This window comes from Chenopodium quinoa, unplaced genomic scaffold (genome assembly GCF_001683475.1).
Source record: "Chenopodium quinoa cultivar QQ74 unplaced genomic scaffold, ASM168347v1, whole genome shotgun sequence".
NCBI classification, from domain to species: domain Eukaryota; kingdom Viridiplantae; phylum Streptophyta; class Magnoliopsida; order Caryophyllales; family Amaranthaceae; genus Chenopodium; species Chenopodium quinoa.
Window position 1 is genome coordinate 8,713,074 of NW_018743331.1, and position 26,459 is coordinate 8,739,532.

At 35.2% G+C, this 26,459-nt stretch overlaps 1 protein-coding gene across 1 annotated transcript; it reads left to right on the top strand.

Moving 5' to 3' along the window:
* The first annotated feature begins 9,170 nt into the window (after window positions 1-9,170).
* Window positions 9,171-15,880, top strand: LOC110737893 (probable solanesyl-diphosphate synthase 3, chloroplastic). The gene is made up of 6 exons (XM_021918242.1): window positions 9,171-9,749; window positions 9,843-9,967; window positions 13,076-13,203; window positions 13,287-13,390; window positions 14,285-14,412; window positions 15,010-15,880. Exons 1-6 carry the CDS (start codon window positions 9,509-9,511, stop codon window positions 15,556-15,558), a joined length of 1,275 nt encoding a protein of 424 aa, XP_021773934.1. The 5' UTR covers window positions 9,171-9,508; the 3' UTR covers window positions 15,559-15,880.
* The last annotated feature ends 10,579 nt before the right edge of the window (window positions 15,881-26,459 follow it).

A 26,459-nucleotide genomic window follows, 5' to 3' on the forward strand; every position in this document is an offset into this window, starting at 1 on the left:
AGTAAGAGAGAGAAACGTAAAAATACAAAATTGTCCATGTAATGTAAAGATAAAATAAAAAATAAGTTTGAAAAAGTAAGGGTATGTTGGGTATATATATGCAGCGTGAACATAGATATTTTTTATCCTAAAATGGAAGTGATGCAATATTTGTGAAACTTCCCTAAAAGACAAATGATGCGATATTAAAAGAAAAGAGGAAGTATAATAAATTGTCAGTCTCACCCTTGAATTAACATTTAGTAAATATAATCATAGGCTACTTTCAATAAAGAAAAATCATACGAAATTGGCTGGAATTGTTTATGATATAATCTACTCATCAAATAATCAATAGGAGATTGGCAATAATTGAAATCACTATATACTTATTGACCATTTTGGTTATATTGTTTTGGATAATCTATTAACTATTACTAAAATAAAACGTTGCTGACGTCATCACTGTTCACATGTCACTCACATAATAAATATTTTCCTGCCTAAATGCAAGGATGATGTCATCTTTTTTTTTTTTCATCTACCATATTTAACAAGTTTGAAATTTGAATATTAGAAACTTCTACATTACAACTACAACATATCAATTTATATTTAAAAAATGAAACAATTGTAAATAGCACACTAATAAATAGACTCCTACATTGAAATATGTATTAGGCGACGTTGAACATGTATTATATCATAATTTTGATGAAAATCTAAAACTATAAAATTACAAATATTTTTGTACAAGGTGCATAATTCTTATTTATATTTATCCATTTTTTTTTAAAGTACAAATTATAAAAGTAGATTTTATATAAATCGTGCATCGCACAAGTCCTGACCTAGTCATCTTATATGAATCATAATTAAAAAAAATTGGCAATAATTTGGATTACTATCTACTAATTGACTAACTAAATAGCTAACCATAATCGTTTCAAAAAAAAAAATTAAATAAAGCTAATCTGTTATGAAATAAAAGGGATAGGAGAAAGTAGGGGAGAGAATAGATGGATATTTTTATTAATCAATGATGTAGGAGTATATATGTGTGTGTGTGTGTGTGTATGATACAATTAGGGTTTCCTTATAGAATAATAAACATAGTATATCTAGAATATCCTAGAATTATCATAAGCGTATAATGGACATCCACTAAATACATATATTATATAACACTCCCTCTTGGATGACCATTATCAAATAGTGTGCCTCGTTAAAACCTTACTAGGAAAAACCCGATGGGATAAAAACCTAGTGAAGGAAAAAGAGTGCAACACTTTCATAATATGCCTTGACATGCTGCCTCATTAAAAACCTTACCAGGAAAACCCAATGTGGGACAAAACCTTGGTTAAGGGAAAAAGAGTGCAGCGCGTATTTTCTCCCCCTGATGAATGCATAACTTGAGATCTTCCAATGTAATGATCCAATGCCTTAGTAACTTCACACTTGTACCTAACTATCATTACTTGATAGTTGATCTTCCCTGATCAAACTTGAATCTTCACTGTAAAGCATCTTCGTTTATCCATACTTGTGAGAACAATACCTATGTTGCGTTTACCACTATCTTATATGACATTTTTGTTTAAAGTTGCCTTACCATCAAAATTATGCCTACTTTTGGAGGTCGTAAAAGTAGCTATTGATAATCAAATATTGATAATAATTATGGCAACCCGTGATACCTTGATATCATTATCTAAGTTTATATGAATTAGTAATATATAACATAAGTAATTATTATATACTTTACTCATGGTTCTTCTGGACCATAAGAAGATGATTCTTACTATAATATATCTCATTACTATTCTTCTTTAGACATTTTGCATTTTATACGAGAGTTCTCCAATGTGTACAAAATCGATTAACTCTCACATGGTTAAACTTCAGGTTGATATCTCAATAACTTAGTCACCAATACTCTCCATGAGTTTGATAACAATATCAACATTGTCATTTTTTAGAATATAGAATTTGAAGGGCTAGATATTTGAATACGTTGTTGTAAGTTCTTCGGGAACTTTTCATGCATGCATGATACATAACATGTAATTGGATCGTCATCATATAAACTTTCATCACAATTATAAGCCCATCGGAGTATAAATTTCTTGTTGTAAGCCTTCATCATAATTATAAACTCATCATACCACCACTACAAAAAAATGTCCATATAGAAACGGAATTCTAGCGACGGAATTCAATCCATTTTTAAATTAGAGACGGAATTAAAAAAATCCGTCTCTAAATTAATTTAGAAACGGAATTAAAAAATCCGTTTCTAAATTAGAGACGGAATTAAAAAATCCGTCTCTAAATTAGAAACGGAATTGAAAATCCGTTTCTAAATTAGAAACGGATTTTTTTTTCGTTGCAAAATTAGAAACGGATTTTTTTCCGTTGCTAAATTTAAAGACGGATTTTTTTTTTCCGTTGCTAAATTAGAGACGTATTTTTTTTTCCGTTGCTAATATGAGCGACGAATTTTTAATTCCGTCTCTAAATTACTTTAGCGACGAATTATGTAAACTAAAATCCGTCTCTAAACTAGAGACGGATTTGAAAATCCGTTTCTAAACTAGAGACGGATTTTAAATTCTGTCTCTAATTTTTCTTTCACTTATTATCAATTATGTGCATAGAAGTAAACAAATAATATTTGGTATAGTTGGTAAGAGTTTCACTATGTGACTATGAGGTCACGGGTTCGATTCCTACCTATTGCGATTCTTGAGATTGGGGATTCAAGGAGCCTTACATGCAAAGCCGAGTCGGGTCGACCCGAGTGAGGTCGAACCGAATAACATCTACTTATAGACTCAAAATAATTTTTCCGTTGCTAAATTTAGAGACGGATTTTTTTTTTGCTTGCTAATACCAGCGACAGATAAAAATAATCCGTTGCTAAAACCAGCGACGGAAATAAAAATCTGTTGCTAAGTTCAGCAACGGAAAACAGATATAACGTCGCTAGTCTCATTTAGCGACAACAGTTTTACCAATGGAGTAATTCCGTTTCAAAATCTGTCGCTACCTATATTTAGCGACAGAAAAGTACAATCTAGCAACGGATTTGATCTGTTGCTAAATGTCTATTTTTTTTAGTGCACAAACATTCACATATAACACAATTGTTGTTGTATAGAACTATTACTAATGCATGCAATATGAGATGTAGAATTCATGATAACACATTAAACAAAATATATATGTAATGAGTAATGCATCAAACTACATCCTATACATACAATGAGTGATGCATAAATCTAAAACTCAAACATGCACATAAATTAAAGACTCAAAATGCAAACACTATATAGTGTGGATTTCATAAATCCATTTTCTAATTGGACTACTAGTCCATGATAAAGTTTTGATCATTAGCATTCATATTTCATTGGACTTCTTGTCCATGATAAGCTTTTGATTTATAATCTTAGTTTCATGTCGACATCAAAATGGACATATATTTGTATACCTTATGCACAAGTCCATTCCTTCTGCATATGCATATTATATATCGGTTCCATCATATTCCGGTATCATATAATTCCTCAAGGTACAATTTTAATTTGCATGCTATTTTACCAATGATATCTGAATACGTTTCTCATTGGTACCATCATAACTTTTCTTACATCATAGGCTATCTATTGTAATAATTCAGATATCTATACCACTTTTGGGGTATTTCATACACTATGGTATTTATATACGATTACAATATTAAAAGTGTTAACTGCACTATCTTGCCACATATCATATCTTTATTTTGGAACCGATCATACAACCCACACTTCAGGTGTAGTGATTTAAGTATAATTGGCAAGATTTTATCTCAATGTATACACATAATATGACCAAAATGTATCTTCAACGCTATGCAACATGAGTCATAACTGAATACGAATCAAATCATAAATGTGCAACATATCTTGATAATATATAGACAAAAGTTGGCATATAACTTTTCAAACTACCATTATAGGGATCATCAAATTCTTTTCGATTTCCAACTTTTGCCGATTCTTTTCCCCCTAAGTTGGTAAAGCATCTCATTTATAGGGGCGTCTAATTCTATACCAACTTAGTATATAAATTTGCATTAAAATTCATTTCATTGCGAGGATCACAATCAAAATTTATCTCTCAGAAGATTTGTATTAAACAACATTTATCTCTTCTGGAGAAGAATTTCAATGAAGAATCATTTCTTCATTAACTTTACATTGCATGTGTATTTATTATTACAATTTCCATAATATGTTCTTTTCTGGAGATCAATGTCAATGGGGAGACATGTGTTGTGAAGTTGTACATTTTTCCTTCTTCTCCTCTTTCTAATGTGCTGACATATAATAGCCCCAATAAAAAGAATTGTCCGGTATACAAGCGTAAATCACTTGCTTGTAATTCTACTAGGTGGTGATCTTCTGGATCTTTGAAGACTTAAATAGTGTATTTGGTGAGCTTCTGGTCACCTAATACTTGATAATAATACATAAGTTATTTTGGTAAACTCCTGGTCACCTACTACTATTTCGTATATATAAAAATCAAAACCTATTAACTCTTGAAATTTTCATCAACACAAAATTATTATAGCTCAATCTCAATGTTATGTCTTGCCATTTAATTCATTTCATATATCTAACATTGAGAGAGTGTCAGCACATTATCAAATGAAACTTCAGGTTTTCATAACGGGTATTTATTGAACCCGGAGGCCTAATTTAATTATCACATCCAATCGTTTATCTAAATTTAAATTCTGGTCATTTTTCCAACACTAGTGATAACTTAAATTTACTTTATGCATGACCATGACTATGATGTGATATTAGAACACCAACATGTGTTTCTTTATATAATTGGCAAGACAAGCAACTAATATAATACTTGATCCAATATGAACTTATACTCTGCTAGAGCTTTGGCTATAATCTTGATACATGCTAAGCTTGTTAGACATCCTATACTCTGCTGGAGTATTCTATATAATCATGGTACATATCCATTTTACTAAACATAATCTCTTTAAGAGATCTATCAGAATGCATCACTTCCTCAAATTTGCGATAATCAATAATTGCTCTTTTTCAGTTTAAAGATTCTTATCTCTGGAACCTATTGGGCTTGGCTACCACGCTTCAGGCGTGCTTTAGGTTCATTAGCAACTAATATTGTCCTTTTGGGACATCAATTTTAATTGGGGCATTTACAGTTGGTATATAACCAATATATCTATTCATATCCATCTTCGATCTAGACGGTGTCGTTCTAAATATTAAATAATTTTGTGGTCGTCCCTATTAAATAAAACATTGATACTTAAGCTAATATATGTACCAAACTGACCATCAATGTATCTTATTATTATTCATGTGCAAGGATTACATAAAATAATGAAATAATTACTATCTCCCCCTAATCCTTGTATATGGGGTTATGGAATTAATCCAACAACCTTTAAAATCCCTTGCACCGTTTAATTCATAAATTCTTTTGGCAATAACATGTATCAAGAAAAGTAAAATTATTTTTATATAAAACTCTTAGTTGTTCCTCAGCTCTAGCCAAATTATATTAATCTTTATATCACAAATTCTTAAAACTATGAACATAAATAATACATTACTCAAGTAAGTTACTCACAATGTCATGTTTAATATCTTGAACTCATAACACTTATTCTTGCTCATATAGATATTCTTATGAACTCTTCCATATATAATATATAGTTAAGGAAATATCACGTAAGAATATATGTTATTCTTTCAACTACACAAATTCTTATTCATTCAATTCTCACCGTGAGTTCTATATCTAGATAGAATACTATTCAAAACTTTTGTATATTCTCTGATGACATGGTATGAGTAGTATTAGCAATCTCATCATTCATAAGGTTAATTAAAACAATGTTATATATCATCAAAGGACCAAACAATACTCATGAATTTTAGTTTTTGATAATGACGTAAAATATCTTTAAATAAATATTCATATGGTCAATAAAATTATGGCTCCATTCAAGTGTAAGTAATATCACTCATAAAAGTAAAAATAATATTACAATCATCGTTAAAGACTCCAATGCATCACCATAACAAACAATCGACTATAAAGTTTAATCTACACTCATCACAATCACTTAATTCAATCAAAGTTAGGCTCTTCATGAAGCTAGATATATATAACCCAATATGTATACTACATACATAACAAATTAAATCAAAACTAGTTTGCCTTTCGTTAGCAATGCACTTAGCCACATAATAATTTAATATACCAAACCAATGCCACCTAAAATACAGAGCATAAGATATAAACATATACACTACAAGAAATAGGCTTATTTCCAACGGACTTCTTCCGACGGACAAGAAAATCCGTCGGAAATTCCAACGGAATATAAATTCGTCGGATATTTCCGACGGATTTCCTACGGAATTAAAATCCGTTGGAATATATGGGTTTTCCGACGGAATTTTCCATCGGAATATTAATTTTCCGGCGGAATTAAAATCCGTCGAAACTTTCCGACGGATTATTCTGTCGAAACAAAAACTCTCCGACGAAATAAAATCCGTCGGAACATATTTAAATAATAATAAAAATAAAAACCCTAAACCCACCCCCATCTCTCTGCCTCTCTTCTCCTTTTTTTTTTGACAGCAACCCGCCTCTTTCTTCTTATCTCTCCTCTCTTCTTCTCTTTCTCTCTCCTCTCATTCTCCTTTTCTTCTCATTCTCCTTCTCCTCCTTCTCTCCTCTTCTTCCTTATTCCTTTCTCCTTCTCCTCTTTCTCTTCATCAACATCAACAATCGGAACAACAACAACCGCAACAGCCACCGCCACTCAACAACAACAACCACCGACGCTCAACAACACCTAGAAGGTCGGAAATATATGTAGATCTAGGTTTATTTTTTACAAATTTATATAGTTTTTATGATGAAATTGTAATTTAAGTTTGTAATTTTTTGGATTTTCGGACAATATAATATATAAATTGTTTATTTCGATTTTGTGGTTTTTGTTCCAAATTGGTGGTCTCGATATTGTTTGATTGGTTTTTGTGGTTTCGATTATTTGGTTTTTTCGGTTTTTTTTTTAGTTTTTGGTTTCGATTTTGTGGTTTTTGTGGGTTGTGGGGGTGGCGAGGTGGAGATATGGTGGTTGTGGGGGTGGCGAGGTGGAGATAGGGTGGGTGTGGGTGGTGTAGGGTTCGTTGGGTGTGGTTATTTGGTGGTTCTGGGTTGGGTTTGGTGGGTCTGGGTCAGGGTGGGTGGATCTGGGCAGGGTGGCGTGGTGTGGTCTAGGCAGGGTGGTCTGGGCAGAGTAGCGTGGGGTGGTTTGGGCAGGGTAGGGTGGTTGGGGTGGTGGTGGGTTTTTTTTTTATTTTTTTTTATCGCTATTTCTGACGGATTTGTATTCCGTCGGAAATTTCCGACGAACTTTCCGGTGGCCGGAACTTTCCTTCCTATGAGAAAATTCCGTCGGAAAACACTGTTCCGACGGAAAAAGCCATTTTACCTACAAAAGGTCTTCCGACAACACGTTCCGACGAGATTTCCGTCGGAAACAGTGTTTTCCGACGGAATTCAGGGTGTTTCCGACGGAATTTTTCCGCCGGAAATAGCCTGTTTTCTAGTAGTGATATACCATGAGCATTAAATATTATATATACATTATCATGATTAATTGATAATCTTAGATTATTAATAGTAAACTTAACACATACACATAACAAAATAATGTGATAAAACTAATCATGTGTGATAGTCCCAAAATTTAGCAGGCAAAATCATGAAATTATAATGGCATAACTCGTTCACTACACCAAATAAAGAGTAAACACTAAAAACAACAAAACATATCCAATATAAAACTAGGATTTTTCTCAAAGTCAATCAAAACCAAAGAAACAATTTATCCAACTAGATGCAATGAGTTAAGGAAATATTTCCCAAGCAAATAATGCTTGGTTAAACGTATGTATAAACAAAACTTTCAAGCAAGTTTAGGGGTTTTTGGTTCTTGAATATAGTACTTCAGGTTTACAAATTATATAAAAGTAGTCATGAATTTATCAATACTCTTAACAATCTATGCGTACAATTAGAATATTCAAGCAAATAGGAGTTTTTGGGCTACACCAATACAGTACTTTAATAGTTCAAATGAAATCGGCATAGTTATCGTAAAGATTATCATTTAAGGAAAAGAGAGAAGATGAGCAAATCATCATGTCGGCATAATATTAGGTGAATAAATTAAACAAGCCCCCAAAACAAAAATTAACTAAACCCACTGTAATGAGTATTAAACATGAAAACAAAATTTCCAGTCTTGGATATCCAAGGAATCCCATAACAAACAATCTGCTTATCTAAATAAGATTAATACAAAGTAATAGTAATTTAATTCTTCCAATACAATAGTTAATAAAATGATTAACGTGGGAAAAATTAAGATCAAAAGGGAAAGACTCTTGGTATAAGGACACGTAGTTTTGACAAATTTAATAATTTGTGGAAACTCAAAACATCATTGCCGGATCACACACATATTTTAATTCTGGATTTTAATAATTACAATTGTAAACTTACCTCTTGATGCATGCTTGAATATTTATTCAATCAAGAACGATGTTAGATTTCAATGGTAATTCCTCCATAAACTTATCTTTTGAGGTATGGTTTCAATCAATCGTAAATAGGTTTTGCATCATATTCTAACAGAAAATTCATATAAATTGATGGGATATGGTCTTGCTCAGTCAGCTAGGGTTGGTGCTGATAACGTGTTATGAAATAAAGGGGATAGGAGAAAGTAGGGGAGAAAATAGATGGATATTCTTATTAATCAATGATGTAAGTGTACATATATATATATATATATATATATATATATATATATATATATATATATATATATATACACATGTGATACAATTAGAGTTTCCTTGTATAATAATAAACATAGTATATCTAGAATATCCTAAAATTATCATAAGGGTATAATTGATATCCACTAAATACATATAATATATAACATAATCATAATAAAAACGAAATAGGATATATTCTTATATCCCAATTTACTCTTTAATGTCTCTGCTCCCATATCTTAGTCACTTGCAACTTACACACGGCTCTCTTGAATATCAATAAAGAGGTACGGAGTGCCCTCACATACGCAAATTAATGAACATGTGTGGGCATCTTTCCGCCACTCAATCTCTTCTTTATCATTCGTTACCAACTGCTGCTACTAAACTACTCCAGCAACACTCATTTCAATTCTTTGTTTCCACCATACAAAAAAGAGAATAAATAAATAAAAACTTTTCTCCTTTATGACATAATTTGTGACAATTTTTTCTAATTTCATCCCATTTTTTCATGTGGGTTCTTGTTAAATGATCAAGTTATCAACTTTCTGAGGTGGGTTTTGGTTAGAAATTGAATTTTTACTGATTTCGATTTCTGGGTATTGCTCAAAATGATGTCAATGAGTTGCCAAAATGTTGATTTTGGTAGAATGAGGTTTAATTTTATTGCTTGTTGTTGTTCATCTAATGCTTCTTCTGATCGTTTGTTTGCAAAGAGTAATAATGTAAAGGGTAGTGGGAGTAAGAAGAACATAAGGAAAGGTTATGGAGCGCGAAAATTGTTTTGTTTTCGTTCTGGTAGTCCCAAGTGTAGGGTGTACTCTACCAAGACACCTGAGACTTTACTTAATGGTATGGACAAATTATTGTGTTCTGTTTTAACATTGCTAATCGATTTCGAGGACGAATATCTTATGCTTGCTTGTGAATTTGGATGTTTAATAGGGATTAGTGATGATCCTTTGCCTGTTTTGAATGTAAGGAAGGAGTCGAGTGACCCGATTTCGATTGCTAATCTTTTTGAAGTGGTTGCTGATGATCTCTTGACTTTGAACAAGAATCTGCAAGCTGTAAGCATTGTTCTGTCTATTATTATGTTTGTTACAGTACATCATTTTCTTTGGTTCATTGTATAATACTTGCTTAGCAGTGGATTGAGTTTAATGATATGAGTATTGTCAGGAAGATACACCAAGATGGTATTAGCTATTAATAAGCATGAAATTGGATTGATTTTTCCTGGATTGGTTGTAAATTCATTGGCTACTATTTCAATTAAGCTTTTATGAATTCAAGACTACAAAAGCAAACTGATTTGAGTCTTACTAATGCTTCAAAAATGATTGTGCAAAGAAGTTAGGATGAGCGTGTTTGGATGAAGGATTGTTATCTAAGTATTGTGCAATGTCAGGACTTATCAGATTATAAAACGAGGCTAGGTAATTGTTATCCAACACAATATCAAGTTGTGTTTTATCAAATTGTATTGCGAGGCTACTAGGCTAGGATAGTGAGTTACTCGCACTTTGTTCAATGTTGTCAAGGAGTTATCTTCAAAGTAGTTGTTGAAGATAGTATCTGCTTCATTAGTGTGGCTACACACTCTTAGCAGTAGTGAGCTTGAAGAATTTAGTGTTCCTAAAACAATTGTGGTGACCTTTTATTCGGCTTCTTTTTACTACTCCCACCACACCAAACCCCATCCTTTTGCATAACCAAAATGGGTTCAAAATAATAAATATAGAAACACACATTGTCAGTTCAATTTGATACTGACCTTCTCCAAATTAAAGTTGTACTCCCTCCGTTTTCTTGAGTTATACTATTTTACTGTAGCAACGCGTACGGGGACCATGCATGTGGGTACTTTTGCTTTAAAGAGGAGAGAGAGAGAGTAAGAGATTTTATTAAATAAAATTGGGCCCGTAAAGCTGTGTTGTAGATGATAAAAAATGAATAAAAGGTTGCCATTAAAGGAATAAAATTAGAGTGAGTAAAAATTAGAAAAACGGATGAAAACAGAAAGTATTTAACATTTAGGAAAACGGAGGAATTACTATTGTTTGTTGAATTTGCATGGGCGCATCATCTTTAGCGTAGCACACTCAATTGTAGACCTTACCTTTAGGAATGAAAGTCTTTGGTTTAAATCCTTTCCTTCTAGCATTTATAGCTAATTTATTCATGGGGAAACTATCAAGCATTATGAATCGTGTATTGCCTCTCATCTTCCAAACCTAGTGCAACTTTGATGAACTCTGTGATGTTTCTAATTTCTTCCTTTGCTGGATAAAAATGTAAGCATAGTGGATATTGGTGACTAAGAATTATCACCTAGTTAAAAATGTTCAAATTTGAAGACTTGTGGTTTTATAGACCAGTTATAGTTTAATGGTGGTAGCTTTGTAGGTCTTAAATTTTGGAAGGAAATAGGCATATGTAGCAATACTTTGCTTATATACAGGTGGAGTTGAGGAGAAAAAAAGAGTACATAATTGGATTTTGGTGACAGGTGACAATGACATTTGAAATTCTTTCTATCTTGAATATTAAAGGCAGCTTATGTAGTTATATTTCAATATAATCTGAAGATAAAGTTGTTTGTTGAAGCATAGCCTTCCCAAATACACATGTGAATGTCATACATTGACTACAAAAGAGAGAATTAAGTCTAAAGGGCTTCTCATTCTGTTGCCATATGGTTTTGGGATGGAACATTCTTTAAGCTCGTGAGGTGGACTCTCTCTCTCTTGTGGTGAATGTGGCCTAGGCTCATATTTAACATGGTATTAGAGTTAGGCCTATGGTTGGGACTTGTAATGGCTTTAATATACTCTAGGCCAAATTGAAATGGATCCATGTGAGGTAGAGTGTTGAAATTGCACTCTAGCCCATGAAACATCACACGTGATCGAGTTAAAAAGGAACCTCTTTCTCATGTTTTTTGGATGGATGACTGATGTTTCTGCATACATAAGAGTTTTTTCTGCACGCTAGATCAGTATCTATTGATCACTTTAAACTCTTAGAATTTCATCACATTGCACTTTTGTAGAGAACTCTTGTAAGCTTAACAGTTCCTCTTCTCACATTGCACTTATTTCTGAACTTCGCATTAGCATGACCTATGTTACTCGGACTCTTCATTTTACCTCACGTACCCGTGTCGGACCCTTGACACTCGGACATGGGTGGGACACTTTGACACTCATTTTAGTTCAAAATCATGGAAAATTTTCACAAAATAGCCGAGTCAGACATTTAGACACGTATCCATGTTGGACATGGGTACCCGAGTCCAAGTAACATAGAGCATGACCGTGCTGAGTTGTAATTTTCTTTGTTAAATTGGTGGTAGTTGGTGGACCTCCTTTGATACTCTTCCCTAAAAGTTATTAATTCATTAGGTTAGGATATACAATTTTCTCGACGATTACCATTGCATTTAGTTCTGCTCATTTGTCCAGCTGATAGATAGTTTGTACTTCCAGAATCTGTAGATGCCTATACTTGTACTTTATGGAATATGTTGGTTCACCTTTTCTGCTAATAAGGTGGTTGCAAACATTGCTAGAGATAATAAGTGTATTCCCACTTTTCCTCTACTGCAGCCACTTTCATCATGAGATTGAGGGGGCTTTATGCTTTATGGTTCATCTTGAATGGGTTCGGAGGGGGGGATTGCTGGATCTTGGCCATTTTTGAAAATAAAACTGGATTTCCTGTTTAGTAATTATTATTTGTTCTGAAATAATTGAAAAAAAAATGTTCTTGGCAGTTTTTTTGTTGCTGCAATTTGGGTGGAGAATACCTTATCCTGTTATTAACTCAGGCATTTGTCTGTTATGCATCTGATCTTGAATTTAGACTTAAATCATATAGCATATTCACCTTTTCTTTTAATTGTGTGAATGAGATGTGCAGTTACTCTATATGATTCATTCTTTTCTAGTCTCTTCACCTATATGAGCAACTGGGCTGCGACATAAGAAATTTGATTATTAAGGCTTGTGAAACTGTGGGCATTTCCTTCTCCTTGTGGCTGAATCTTGATCATTTATTTCTAACTTTTAAAAAATCATTTTATGCATCTTTATTGGATGTTTGTGGGATCATATTGGATGTTATCCTAGTTTTGTTAGATTCGATACCTGCATCTAATGTTGGTTTAGCTTTAGATTGTTGGTGCAGAAAACCCACTGTTGATGTCAGCTGCAGAGCAGATTTTTAGTGCTGGGGGGAAGAGGATGAGACCAGCTTTAGTTTTCCTTGTCTCAAGAGCTACATCACAATTAGCCGGTTTAAAGTATGTCGGTGCTGTCATATGTTTGCTTCTTTCAGTATATGATTCTTAACCTCTTCACTTATCATCTATATATCACTATCCAGGGAAATTACAGTAAAGCATCGCCGTTTGGCAGAAATCATTGAAATGATACATACTGCAAGTTTGATACACGATGATGTCATTGATGAGAGTAACTTGAGGAGGGGTAAGGTTTGTATTTGTTGAATGGTTCTTTGATGCCAGAGGATTTTAGATACTTGAGGCATAAATGTTATAGTTTATTTTATTGGTTTTGCTTAAGAGACTTTTCATGCCGATAATCATGCAATTTAGATATGTCTTTCTTAAAGATTTACCTTTGCATGGCTGTGGTGCTTGCAAGTTTGTCTCATGACTCATGAGTCAGCAGAGCCTAACTGCATATATATGTTCGCAACCTTTATAGACCAGAAACTACATGAAGGACCAATGTTTATTTGTATACCGTTCCCTATTGCTGATCATCAAATATCATTATCGTTTGTTGGTCTGTTGATGTATATTCTACCAAATAACACATGTAAGTGTCTCACATTGAGAAAAGAAGAAGAGTTCAACACTTTATAAAGCTAAGGGGCTACTCCTATTGCCATATGGTTTTGGGATGGAACCTCCTTTGGTCTTGTGAAGTGGACTCTCTCTCTTGGTTTGCGGGTGCGGCCCAGACCCGTATTTAATATGATCTAATACATTTATTCAAATTATACTAGCGCTTGATTTAATAGTCAGCCTGCAGCAACATTTCCATGGGTCTTGACTACCTTTCAAATTATGTTTCACTGTTTCTCCTTCCCTTTCCAACTCATCTGCAATTTTCTAGTTTTCATTTTTAGAGGAGCAGAAGTTTATGTGTGGTTATAGCTTAATGATGTTTTCTTTAATTCTTAAAGGAAGAAGGAAAGAAAGAGTGGTGTTTAATCTCTTGAAATGAAGCACATTTGCTGATCATAAGTGAATGTGTACAGAAATTCGCTCTGAATAAGGGCTATTCATTCTATAGCTTCTGTGTCTATCATTTTTCTTATGCTTAGTCTGAAAAAGGATTACAATGCCTTTGCAGGTAAGGAAACTGTTCATCAACGTTATGGCACTAGAGTGGCTGTACTGGCTGGGGACTTCATGTTCGCACAGTCATCATGGTACCTTGCAAATCTTGAAAACCTGGAAGTAATAAAGCTTATCAGTCAGGTATATCTGTAATTCATTGCAATAGCACTTATTGAACATTTGTTATAGAATAAGCATAATAACTATTGTCTTGTGAGGAGACAAAGAAGCTCAACTCCTAGCTTGATTTGTCGCTGCTGAGTTATGTGAACGGAAGTGAGCTGTAGCGGACCTAAAATTATCATTGATGAGCCAGTGCTTTGTATACTAATTTTATGTGTTCATGATCATTATGGCTAACCGAAAATGTAGTTCACCCTTCTTCATTGCCTCAAAAGTGAGGAACTACTGGAAATGAGGCTCAAAGAAGAGATGTATCATATTTGGACAAAAAGAGGGTTATCTTGTGAAATGATGATGATGATGACATTAACTTGTGAATTTCTGTCTTTTCACTAATGTTCTAAAAACTTCTTTACAAAACTTCTAAGAGGGATATAAGCTTATTAATTTGTTTGCACTATAGGAGATAAAATAGCATGCATTTGTTCAGTTCTTCCCACAAGTGGAGTTGATTGGGCCATTCAGTGTACTTATGAAAATGACAAAATATCGGGAATAATATTCATGGTGATATATTTCTTAATTGTACATTTAATCTTCATTGTTCTTTGGCAGGTTATTAAAGATTTTGCTAGTGGGGAAATAAAGCAGGCATCTAGCCTATTTGATTGTGATGTACAATTGGAGGACTACTTGATCAAGAGCTACTATAAAACCGCCTCGCTGCTTGCTGCTAGTACAAAGGGATCAGCCATATTCAGTGAAGTTGATCGCAATGTCTGTGAAAATATGTATGAATATGGCAGGAATCTTGGTCTATCCTTCCAGATTGTCGACGACATTTTGGATTTTACGCAGTCTGCTGAGCAGCTGGGAAAGCCTGCAGGTGCGGATTTAGCAAAAGGAAATTTGACTGCTCCAGTAATTTTTGCTTTGGAAAAAGAACCTAAATTGAGAGAGATTATTGAGTCTGAATTCTCTGAGACTGGCTCACTAGATGAAGCCATTGAACTTGTTAAGAGTTGTGGTGGTATTGAGAGGGCTCGAGAATTAGCTCTAGAAAAGGCTGATATTGCTCTGCAGAGCCTTCAATGCCTTCCTGATAGCGCATTTCGTGTAGCTCTTGAAAGAATGGTGTTATATAACCTTGAAAGGATTGATTAAACAGCAAAAATTTGCTGCGTGTTTCATGTATCACTCAGATAATTTGCTTAAACAAGCAAAAGAGCAAAGGAGATGTCATGGTGTTTCTTGATCTCTATGCTTGCATTACCACCAATGGGTAAGATATCAGGGTTTGGTGGCTGTATATTCAATTATTCACATATAAGGCTCAAGCTCGAGCTCAGCTCTTAGGATAGCTTTACATTTATAAGGTTAAATGATTCGAAGATTTTGATTGAAGAAACATCGAAATAATTGTTGTATATTAGTCTGTATACATTAATAATTTTTTGCTCATGTAATACAAGTAACATTTTATACAGTTTAGCTTTCATTTTATCTTCAAAATTGTTTCAGTCGTATCACTTGGGTAGTTACTAGTTGGATGTATATAGGGATGGTTGATTACCTCCTTTGTAGCTAGCATTTTTTCAGTTAATGTCTGTTGATTTTGGTTTAGATTTGAAACTTTATTAATTCACAAATGGGGAGCAATTGAGACTTGAGAGGAATGATTTAATATGCAACTATAGATTTATATGTTGGTGTTAATTCAAGGTTTGAACCTATAACCTCAAGTTCGATGATTATAGTTTATCCACTAATTTTTGTGATACTCATAATCACCCCTCAAAAAAAAAAAAAATGTAGATTAGAAAATATAGTACATGTAATAATTGAGGCATTGCCCGCGCCAAAGCCAGCTATTTAATCTAAAATGTAAGCTATAATCATAAATTAAGTATGTGTTTAGCTCTATATGAAGTTAAATAATACAAATTAATGAATTATGCTTAATTGGAAAAATGAACTCAATTAACGATTTCTTCAAAACTCATGGTCATCCATTGGGAAAGAACAATATATTTAAAACTATACTTGACTATTTGAATAGTTGTATGTAGCTTGATTCTTATTGTATGAACTAAAAATCAATGGGACTAATTTGCAACTAATACTTTGCCCTAACTCAATTTTGTCTTTTGTAGGAAAAAAATCTCAAGTTTGACAACAAATTGAAATTATGGAGATGAAAATCGAGGTAGAACTGAAGGGAAGAAAAGTTGGATAGTGGGCCTTACTTCATGGAATTACGGATGAAGTTCGTCATTTGGGTATAACTTTGACACATTTAACAAACATAAGTTGGTAAAATAAAAAATAAAATAAAAATTATAAGTTGGTCAAAATCAAAACAGGGTAAAAATAAAAGGTTTAAAAGCCAAATTTAAAAGCTAATTTTGCCGAACTTCATTTACAAAACTGAAATTAGTCAAAATGAGTTAAAAATAAGTTGAAAAGAAATGGTGTTAGTAATTTTTTTTAAGAATAAAATGAGTTAAAATTAAGTTGAAAAGAAATGGTGCTTAACTAAATTAACATTGTTTGGGTCACATACTTGGCAAACGTAAATTACATAGATATCAAGTACGCTTAGTAAATAGAATGAGTATAATTGAACATGAGATGGGTCAACGTGGCATGATATATGAGATAGACTCTGAAGCTCAATATTGGTCATGGTTCGTGCATGCATATTAATTTTTTCAAATTGCCACTTGTTTGCACGACATGATTGTTTAACACACTCAATATTTAATAAAAGAAAGAGAAAGTTCATAAGGCACTTCGTCATTATATTAACAACGTAGAGTAGAGTTGACAAAAGTTGACACCAGATGATAACACGATACAAATTGGACACGAAAAAAGTGGGTTAGTGTTGATAGTTAGGGGTGGGACTTCGGTTTGGCGGTTCGGTTTGACCTTGGTGCGAGTCGGTTTCGATTTAGAGCGGTTCGGGTTGAAACGGTTTGATTTAGCTGACGGGTTGGTTCAGTTCGGTTTGGGTTAGTCACGGGTCGGTTCGGTTTCGGTTTATTTCTTTACGGTTTAAATTCGGTTTGGGTCATAAGCGGGTCGGTTTATAAACAATTCGGATCATGCCGGTTCAGTTTGAAACGGGTCGGTTTAGGGGGCGGGTTTACCCGGGTTGATGTCGGTTCGGTTTACAAACGGTATGGATCATGCCGGTTTGGTTTGAAACGGGTCGGTTTAGGGGCGGGTTTACCCGGGTCACTGTTGGTTTGGTTTATAAACGGTACGGATCATGCCGGTTCGGTTTGAAATGAGCCGGTTTAGGGGCGGGTTTACCCAGTCAAATGTCGGTTCGGTTTATAAACGGTTCGGATCATGCCAGTTCGGTTTATAAGCGGTTTGGGTCATGAATTCATGATTGTTTTAAAGATCGCGTCATGACCATGATTTAATGAGTTGATACTTAGAATACGATAAATTGATAATTAAGGAAGTACAAGTAGGTCAAGTACTCAATTAGATCGATCAACAAGTGTTTTAAACTTTTAAGTTTTAACATATATGTTTATCGATTATACGTACATAGTTACATACCAATGATTCAATGAGGCAATGAGCCAATGATAGTATGATACCAATCGTACATTCGTACCATACTACCATATGATATACATAATACATATACATTAACAATATCGTATTGAATCAATTTCATTTTCCAAACATTTGCATTTCTTATAATTTATAAGTTACACGAGATTAAATGGATTAGTTATTTAGTTTGGTACTTTATTTAGATTACTAACTCAAACAACTTGATAAGTTAAATGGACGAAATGACGAAATCACTAAAGTGGTGATGAAATCATTATGCAATACTAATGTACAAATAGTCAAATAGTCAAATATACAACGGTTAGATTGAATGCCCATGAAAAACAACAGTTAGATTTCATTACTTTATTAGTTACTACTTATTAGTTATTAGTTATTACTTTATTAGTCTTATTACTTATTAAGTTATTAGTTTATTACATTTAAAGTCACAGACTCACAGATATATTCATATATATAGTTATACATAGAGATGTTAGATATTGATGTACATTAACTATGTCATATTGAATCAATTTCAATTTTGTTTCATTTGCGTTTCTTACAATTTATAAGTAATAATAATAACAATAACAACAACAACAACAACAATAATAATAATAATAATAGTAATAATAATAATACTTATAATTTAACATAAAATTATACTAACATTCTAACAGTAATAATAATAACAATAATAATACTATTAATAATAATAATAATAATAATAAATAATTAATAATAATATGTTTTTTTAAAAAAAAGGAACGGTAAAAAAGACTCGAAAAGCACAAAAAAAAAAAGACCGTTGGATCAAGCACGAACATTCTGGATCCTTTATTACTACAAAAAAAAAAACAAAAAATGAATGGTGAGATGCTGAGATTGAAAATGGACGGTTAGATTAGGGGAAGAAGTAAAACCTAAAGCTAAACCTAGATAAAACGCACCAGCACACAACACGCCTCATTTCCTCATCTAGTCATCTGATATTCTCAAACATCTCTCTCTTTCTCCTAACCTCCTAAGCTATCTCCCTCTTCATCTGAATCTCTCAAGCTTTCTCACACCTCTGAAACTCTCATTTCCTCATCTGATATTTTCATTTATTCTTAAAATTTCAGATTTTTTTTGGAAGGTCTAATTCTTTTGTTCATTTATTTCGAATGATTCGTTTGCAATGTATAGTTGATTCATTTCTGTTTTTTTTTGGAAGTTCTAATTTTTGTTTTTTTTTGTAGATCTGTCATATACTCATATTCTACTTACGGACGATATAAGGTATTTGTATTTTTCATTCTCATTCTAAGTTCCGAATTTTTTTTTTGTTGAAAACTTCTAAGTTCCTATTTTTTTTTTTCTAAGTTCTGTTTTTTCATTTATTATTTTGTAAATTATAATTTCTGCTTTTTTTTTTTGAAAGTTCTAGTTCTTTTGTTTATTTATTGTTTTGCAATGTATAATTTGTGCTTTTTTTTTTTGAAATTTTAATTTTTTTGTTCTTTTTTTTTTTGTAGATCTGTCATATTCTACTGACGGACGATATAAGGTATGAATTTTGTTTGTATGAATTTGATCTTAGTCGCTAGATCTTGATTTTCAGAGGGAGGGGAATTGAATTATGGTTGTGTTGTGTTGGTTTATTTGACTTTTTTTTTGGGTGTTTTTTCAAGGAATTTTGTTTTTGTTTTTTTAGTTCGGAATTCGACAATGTACAAAGAAAGTAAGAAATGAATTGATCCGTGACAAATTGACAAAATTAGTTAATTACTGATAAATTATTAGTTTGTTACCATTATCTCAGGAAATGAACATATATAGTCCAGTGAAATGGGCGTGCTGCTTAAAATACATTGTACATTTGTACTTTGGATGAGAAAGATCACAAAATATATGTAAAGTATCTTGAGAATGTAGGAAACATATTTGATGATAATGGTTTAGTTAAGATACTTTCAGAGAGTTGGGGAAATTCATTTTTTGATTGTGCAAACCCTCAATAGGGCATATTTAGAGAATGAATTCATGAGATGAAACCGAGCTAAACCTTAAAGTTAGTACTTAAAGTTAGTATACTTGTATGATTGGCTTACAGTAAGCTACTACTTAGCACATTTATCATGTTACTGCAAAATCATGATTTTCTTTGTTCTTTCAGAAAGGTTTCTTTTTTTATTTCTGAAACTTTTGAAGTAAAAATTCAGAACTAATACAATAAACCTGATTCTTGAGTACTTTGATCCAGTATATTACAATGCAGCAGGAAGCAACTCAGAAAATAATGTCATTAAAGAATAGTATATCATCATTGCTTAAAAATGACATATTTAGGGGGGGGGGGGGGAGGGGGGATAAAATGTCAAAGATAACTCACAGGAAACTTATCATTTGAAATCTGTCATTTCATTTGGTACTTATAAATGCTGTTTTTTTTTGTTTCAGTCATGTCTCACGAGGTATGATGAATTTGACTATGAGAGGCAATCAAATTTTGATATTGTTAGCTCTCAAGCTGCCTCTAGCCCGGTTGATGATGCTAGTAATACCGGTATTATCACTACTTTTGTTAATAAACGTCAAAGAACCGCAGGTATATGGAAGCATTACACTTTTTTTTTTAAAGACGGTAGGTAATGAAAAGGTAGAATATGCTCGTTGTAATTTGTGTGGCAAAGAATATAAAGCACCTGGTAAAGCGGTTACTTCAACTTGTAGAGCTCATATTAATGCATGTTTGCTAAAGCATGGTCTCCAGCAAGGTGAAGAATCCGCATTTGATCAAAAAACTTATTTACAAAAGTTTGCTAAAGCTATAATCTGCCATGCATATCCTTTAAATATTGTAGAGCATGAATATCTTAGGGAACTTCATGCATATTTGAATCCTAAGGTGCAGCATGTTTGTAGAAAAACTATGTTAAAGTATGTTATTGCTGAACATGATAAATATAAATCCTTGTTGCATGAGTCTTTGGCTAATGTTTCTGGTAGAGTTAGCTTTACATGTGACTTGTGGACTGCATGTACTAACCGAGGCTATCTCACTTTGACTGCTCATTATGTTGATAACAGTTGGTCTCTTAGGTCTAAAATTTTAAATTTTAGATATTGTGGCCCTCCCCATAATGGTGTTGAGGTCGGAAAGTTTGTGTTTAAACTGATCAAAGAGTGGAATCTTCAAGGTAAGGCTTTTTCAATAACTGTTGATAATGCTCGTTCTATGAGTGTTATGGTTGAATATTTGAAAAAAGAATTAATGCAATGCTCTCCTCTTCCTTGTAATGGTAAATTCTTTCATGTTCGATGTTCAGCTCATGTTTTAAATCTTATTGTTCAAAGAGGTTTAAAAGAAGTTCATGAAAGTGTTGAAAAATTGCTTGAGGTTGTTAAATATATTGATGCTTCTGATTCTAGATTAACTCAATTTGCGCATGCTTTGTCTGAGTTAGACTGTGCTTTTAATGGTAAGTTATGTCTCGATGTTGTGACTCGTTGGTGCCACTTATACAATGCTCCGAAAAGCCTTAGAAGCTAAGGATGCCTTGATTCTATATACTAGTAGGTTTTTGGGTATTTCTTATAGACTTGATGCTGATGAATGGGATACCATTCAGAAAATTTGTGATTTCCTTCAGCCATTTAATGATATTACTGTGTTATTTTCTGGTACTGAATATCCCACTGCTAATTTGTATTTTGTTAGTGTTTTAAAAATTGAGTACGCTATTACTCAAGCCTATAAAGACCCTAAACTTGCACCCATGGCAGCAGTTATGCTTAAGAAGTTTGAGGGTTATTGGGAGGATTATTGTTTGATTCTTTCAGTTGCTATTGCTCTTGATCCTCGTTATAAGTTGTATCGAGTGAGAAATATGTTGAACTCGTTGTATGATGGTGAGGCATGCGACGAAAAGATTAAGATGATTAAGGAAGCTCTTTATGACCTTTATAAATTTTATTCTGATACAAGCTGTAGAAATCCTGCCTCTTCCGAAACAACTCAATCTGAAAATTCTAATCGCATGTTGAGTTCTCAAAATATTTTCACGGTAATTATGTTATACAATATTAATGGCAGTCTTTTATTTTTATTTGTAATGTCATAATTTAACTTTTAATAAAAAAAACTGTTTCAGTTGTGTGAGGTTGATGATGAAGATGGTGATTCAACTAGATGCCCTCTGGCTGATCTTGAGGCATATTTGGATGGACCTCGTTCGCGATTAATTCAAGGGGAACATTTTGATGTTCTCAAGTATTGGGAATCTCAAGCTTCTTCTCTTCCTATTTTAGCTAATATGGCAAGGGATGTTTTGGCCATTCCTATTACATCGGTGGCCTCTGAATCTTCTTTAGTTTGGGTGGTCGTATTTTGAACAAATATAGGGGTAAGCTTTTGCCAAAGAATGTTGAGGCATTGGTTACCACCCAAAATTGGTGCCGTGGTTATCAAGGGGATGTTGAGGAAGACGTCCTCCTTGTTGGTAAAGAGATTGAAGCAGAAAGTGCTTCATCTACATAACTGGTATTTGTGCAGCGGTGTTGCCTCACTGTGGCCGTTGTTATATATGTACTTGTTGTTGTTGTAGGGTTTCGTAGTGACCCAACACTACGCGGAAGGAAACCCACCAAGACCCGCCCCTTAATTAAAGCAATTAAACAAGCATGATAAACTTAATCAAACAAGATTAAGGATAAGAATTATACCTTTGACGCGTGCTTCGCTCCCAAGGAGCTCTTACTTCAAAATCTCGAAAAGACGAGATCTCCGACGGATCGTACCCTCGACCCGACCCGACCCGAGCGTCCCAAGTCTTGAAGGTTAGTCAAGACCCGGACAAAATAACTATGAGTTTTACGAATCAAAGGTTTACTCTTTTCTAGAGTTGCCTTTTTAATTCCACTCAAGGTTGTCTCAAATCCCAATACCAAGCTTGGTATTTATAGGGAAATGATCCCTTGATTTCCAATCTCCCATCAATGTGGGAGAGTAGGTAAAATGACAATTATTTAATTCCAAAATTAAATAATTAATCAACTCAATCACAAATCGACACATGGCACAAATATAGAGAAAGCCAAGTGAGGACCAAGGCTTGGGGGGACCATTGCCTTGATCCCCAAGGCCATGTATTGGTCCCCACACACCATGCCCAAAACCGGGTCAAGGTGTGCTAGCTGGCTGCCAGCTAGCGTGCCAGCTAGGGCTGCCAGCTAGCGTGCCTTGCTGCCCAGCACCCAGCCAGCCAGCCAGTGCACGCTGCTGCTGGGCTGTGCTGGTGCTACGTGCTGGCGCTGGGCGCTGCTAGCACCTAGTGCTGGCATTAGCCCCAGCAGCCCACGCACTGACTCTTCGCGCCTCACTGCTAGCACAGCCAGCATGCGTGCTGCTAGCGAGCCACGCATGCTGGCCACACTGTCCCCCGCACCATTCGCATACCCCATCGCACACACGCACTAGCACGATGCCTACGCTAGCACTAGCCAGTGCCTAGCACTGCTTGTGCTTGATGCGAGGCATGTGCGCACGTACACGCACTCGTATGCGTGGCGCTGCTGCCTAGCACCCAGCCAGGCATTACACGCACACACACCAGCCATGCGCCACGCACCACGCACCACGCACTGCCAGCCCACACGCATCACATGCGAAGCTGCTTTGTGCGAGGCTGCGAGTGCCAAGCCCTAGCATCGAGCTGGCGCGCAGCCCCTCGCATGTGCTGCGATGCTTAGTGCTACCATGCGAAGGCTAGCACTCAAGCACACGCACATGGCGCGCCATTTCCAGGCAGCCAGCCACGCCAGCACCTGGTGCTTGCGATGGTGCTGCCAGGCCAGGCACACACGCACGCAGCACCAAGTGCTTGCGATGGTGCGCCTGGTGATGCCATGGCCTGCGATAGGCGCCATATGCACCTAGGCACCACGCTAGCATGCTTGCTAGCTGCTATGGGCTGCCTGGTGCCTGTGTGGCCTGCGATGGCTGCCATGCGCACCTAGGCACCCATGCTAGCTTGCGATGGGCTGCTAGGGTGCGCCTAGGCTGCGATGGTGCCTAGCACACCATGGTGCGCCTAGCACACACATGGTGCACCCAGGTTTGCGATGAGCTAGCCTAGCCTAGCTATGGCTACGCTCATGCTTGTCGATTGTGATTTTGCGACGCTCGGTATCGACGCCCTATGCTCAATTTTCGACGTCTGTATTCGTAAAATTCTGTCGACTCATTAAATCCTTTCGGATTAATTCGACGTCTCGGATCGGAGATTCGATTGGGTTCGACCCGAAGGGTTCAGTTAAGATTAAGCTGTAATATCAATTGTATCCTGATATTACTGATCGGAAGCGGCCTCCACCTAGGCATTCCGATCACTTGACCTTACTGAAGAATTACCTCTGTAATAATTCTGAACCCTCTATCGGAATAATACACTTGTTGGAAGGACACCATTCCTTTCAATCTCCCACTTGTCCTTCCGGACAAGTGTGCACATTGTGTATAGCTCATTTCCTTTGTCTCTTAATGTTTCTTCGTGAACTATAAGGTAAGATTCTTTGTCATCCTTATTACGTTCAGAAGTGTTTCTCGATCTCCGAGTTTGACTGTCAAATAAGCAGATGATTTCTAAAATCCATCTGAGCATGGCCATGCATTTTACAGTCTTACTCTTCGAGCGGCCTTTTAAACAACAAAACATTTTCCCTATTGTTAGTAGGGGGACAATCCCAGTCTTGTATTGTAAGTTCTTCTTACTAAGAGGACATAGACTCACGAGTGTTCCCGTTATGATCCCCAGTTACGGCAGACGTTAGGAAACATCAAAGAGCCTAGTACTCAAACAAGAAAACTTCACAGTACTCATGGTCTGAGGAAATAAGTTCCGATAGCCATAATGAGAAATGTACTTATGACAAAATTTTAATTTTCTTAAAGTACTCTCATAGGTCTTATCCAGTACAGTTCTAAACTGTACCTGTGCAAATGATTTATGACTGTCACGTCCTCGCAACACAAGAAACGGTGCTGTAAATCATACTACACACTAATCTATGGCGGTCATCAATCGTCCATCTGTTAGATGACCTCGATTAGGGATACTTTTCGATTTAATATTCAATGTTCACTTAACAGGTGTTTCTTTATCCAAGACATGGTCTTGATACCCTGTTTTGAATATTTCCGTAAATCGAATGGACTCATTATTTAATTCTAAACCACAATTAAATAGTAATGGAGTGAATGATAATTTTGCACAAAAATTAATTACTCCATTAATGAATGGTATTAGTACAGTGTCTTACATTAAATCAACCCTGTTTAATTAAAACACTTGTACAGGGAATATCAAAGCTAGTCTCTAACATGCTTGATTCCCATTGCCTCAACGTGTTTGTTGTGTTTCACTTGAGGCAGAGGTTTAGTCAAAGGATCGGCCACATTATCGTCCGTGCCGATCTTACAAATTTTGATTTCACCTTCGGATTTCCATTCCCTTATCATGTGAAATCGCCGTTGCACGTGTTTGACCTTCTGGTGTTCTCTCGGCTCTCTGGCCTGAGCGATAGCTCCATTATTATCACAATAAAGGTCTATCGGTCCCTTGATTGAGGGTACAACACCAAGTTCACTGATGAACTTGCGAATCTAAACAGCTTCCTTGGCAGCTTCTGAAGCGGCCAAGTACTCGGCTTCAGTTGTAGAGTCTGCAGTGGTGCTCTGCTTGGCACTCTTCCAGCTGAACGCTCCTCCATTCAGACAGAATACATATCCCGACTGTGACTTGAAGTCGTCTCTGTCAGTCTGGAAGCTAGCGTCGGTGTAACCTTCAACAACCAGTTCTTTGTGGCCTCCATACACCAGGAATTTATCCTTGTTCCTTTTTAGGTACTTAAGGATGTTCTTGGCCGCAGTCCAATGCGCCTCTCCTGGGTTCGATTGGTATTGACTCGTTGCACTCAGGGCATACGATACATCTGGCCTTGTACATATCATGGCATACATGATCGATCCGATTAGCGAAACATATGGGATCTGATTCATTCTTTCTCGCTCAACAGGTGTCTGCGGACACTGTTTCTTGCTGAGAGTTATGCCATGGGACATGGGTAAATGCCCTCTTTTGGCATTTTCCATGTTGAATCGAGCCAGTACCTTATCAATGTAAGTACTTTGGCTTAATCCAATCATCCTCTTAGATCTATCCCTGTAGATCTTGATGCCCAATATGTACTATGCCTCTCCTAAGTCCTTCATTGAAAAGCACTTTCCCAACCAGCCCTTTACGGACTCCAACAATTTTGTGCTGTTTCCAATGAGCAGTATGTCATCTACATACAGGACCAGGAATGCAATATCACTCCCACTGACCTTCTTGTATACACAAGACTCATCTGGATTCTTGATAAAACCAAGCTTGCTGATGGCTTCATCAAATCGCAGATTCCAACTCCTGCTGGCTTGCTTTAGTCCATAAATGGACTTCTTC

Coding starts and splice junctions, on each gene's coding strand:
- LOC110737893 (XM_021918242.1), top strand. CDS start 9,509: ATGATGTCAATGAGTTGCCAAAATGTTGATTTTGGTAGAATGAGGTTT. Junction 13,204..13,286: donor TCACAATTAGCCGGTTTAAA/GTATGTCGGTGC, acceptor ATCACTATCCAG/GGAAATTACAGTAAAGCATC. Junction 13,391..14,284: donor TGAGAGTAACTTGAGGAGGG/GTAAGGTTTGTA, acceptor ATGCCTTTGCAG/GTAAGGAAACTGTTCATCAA.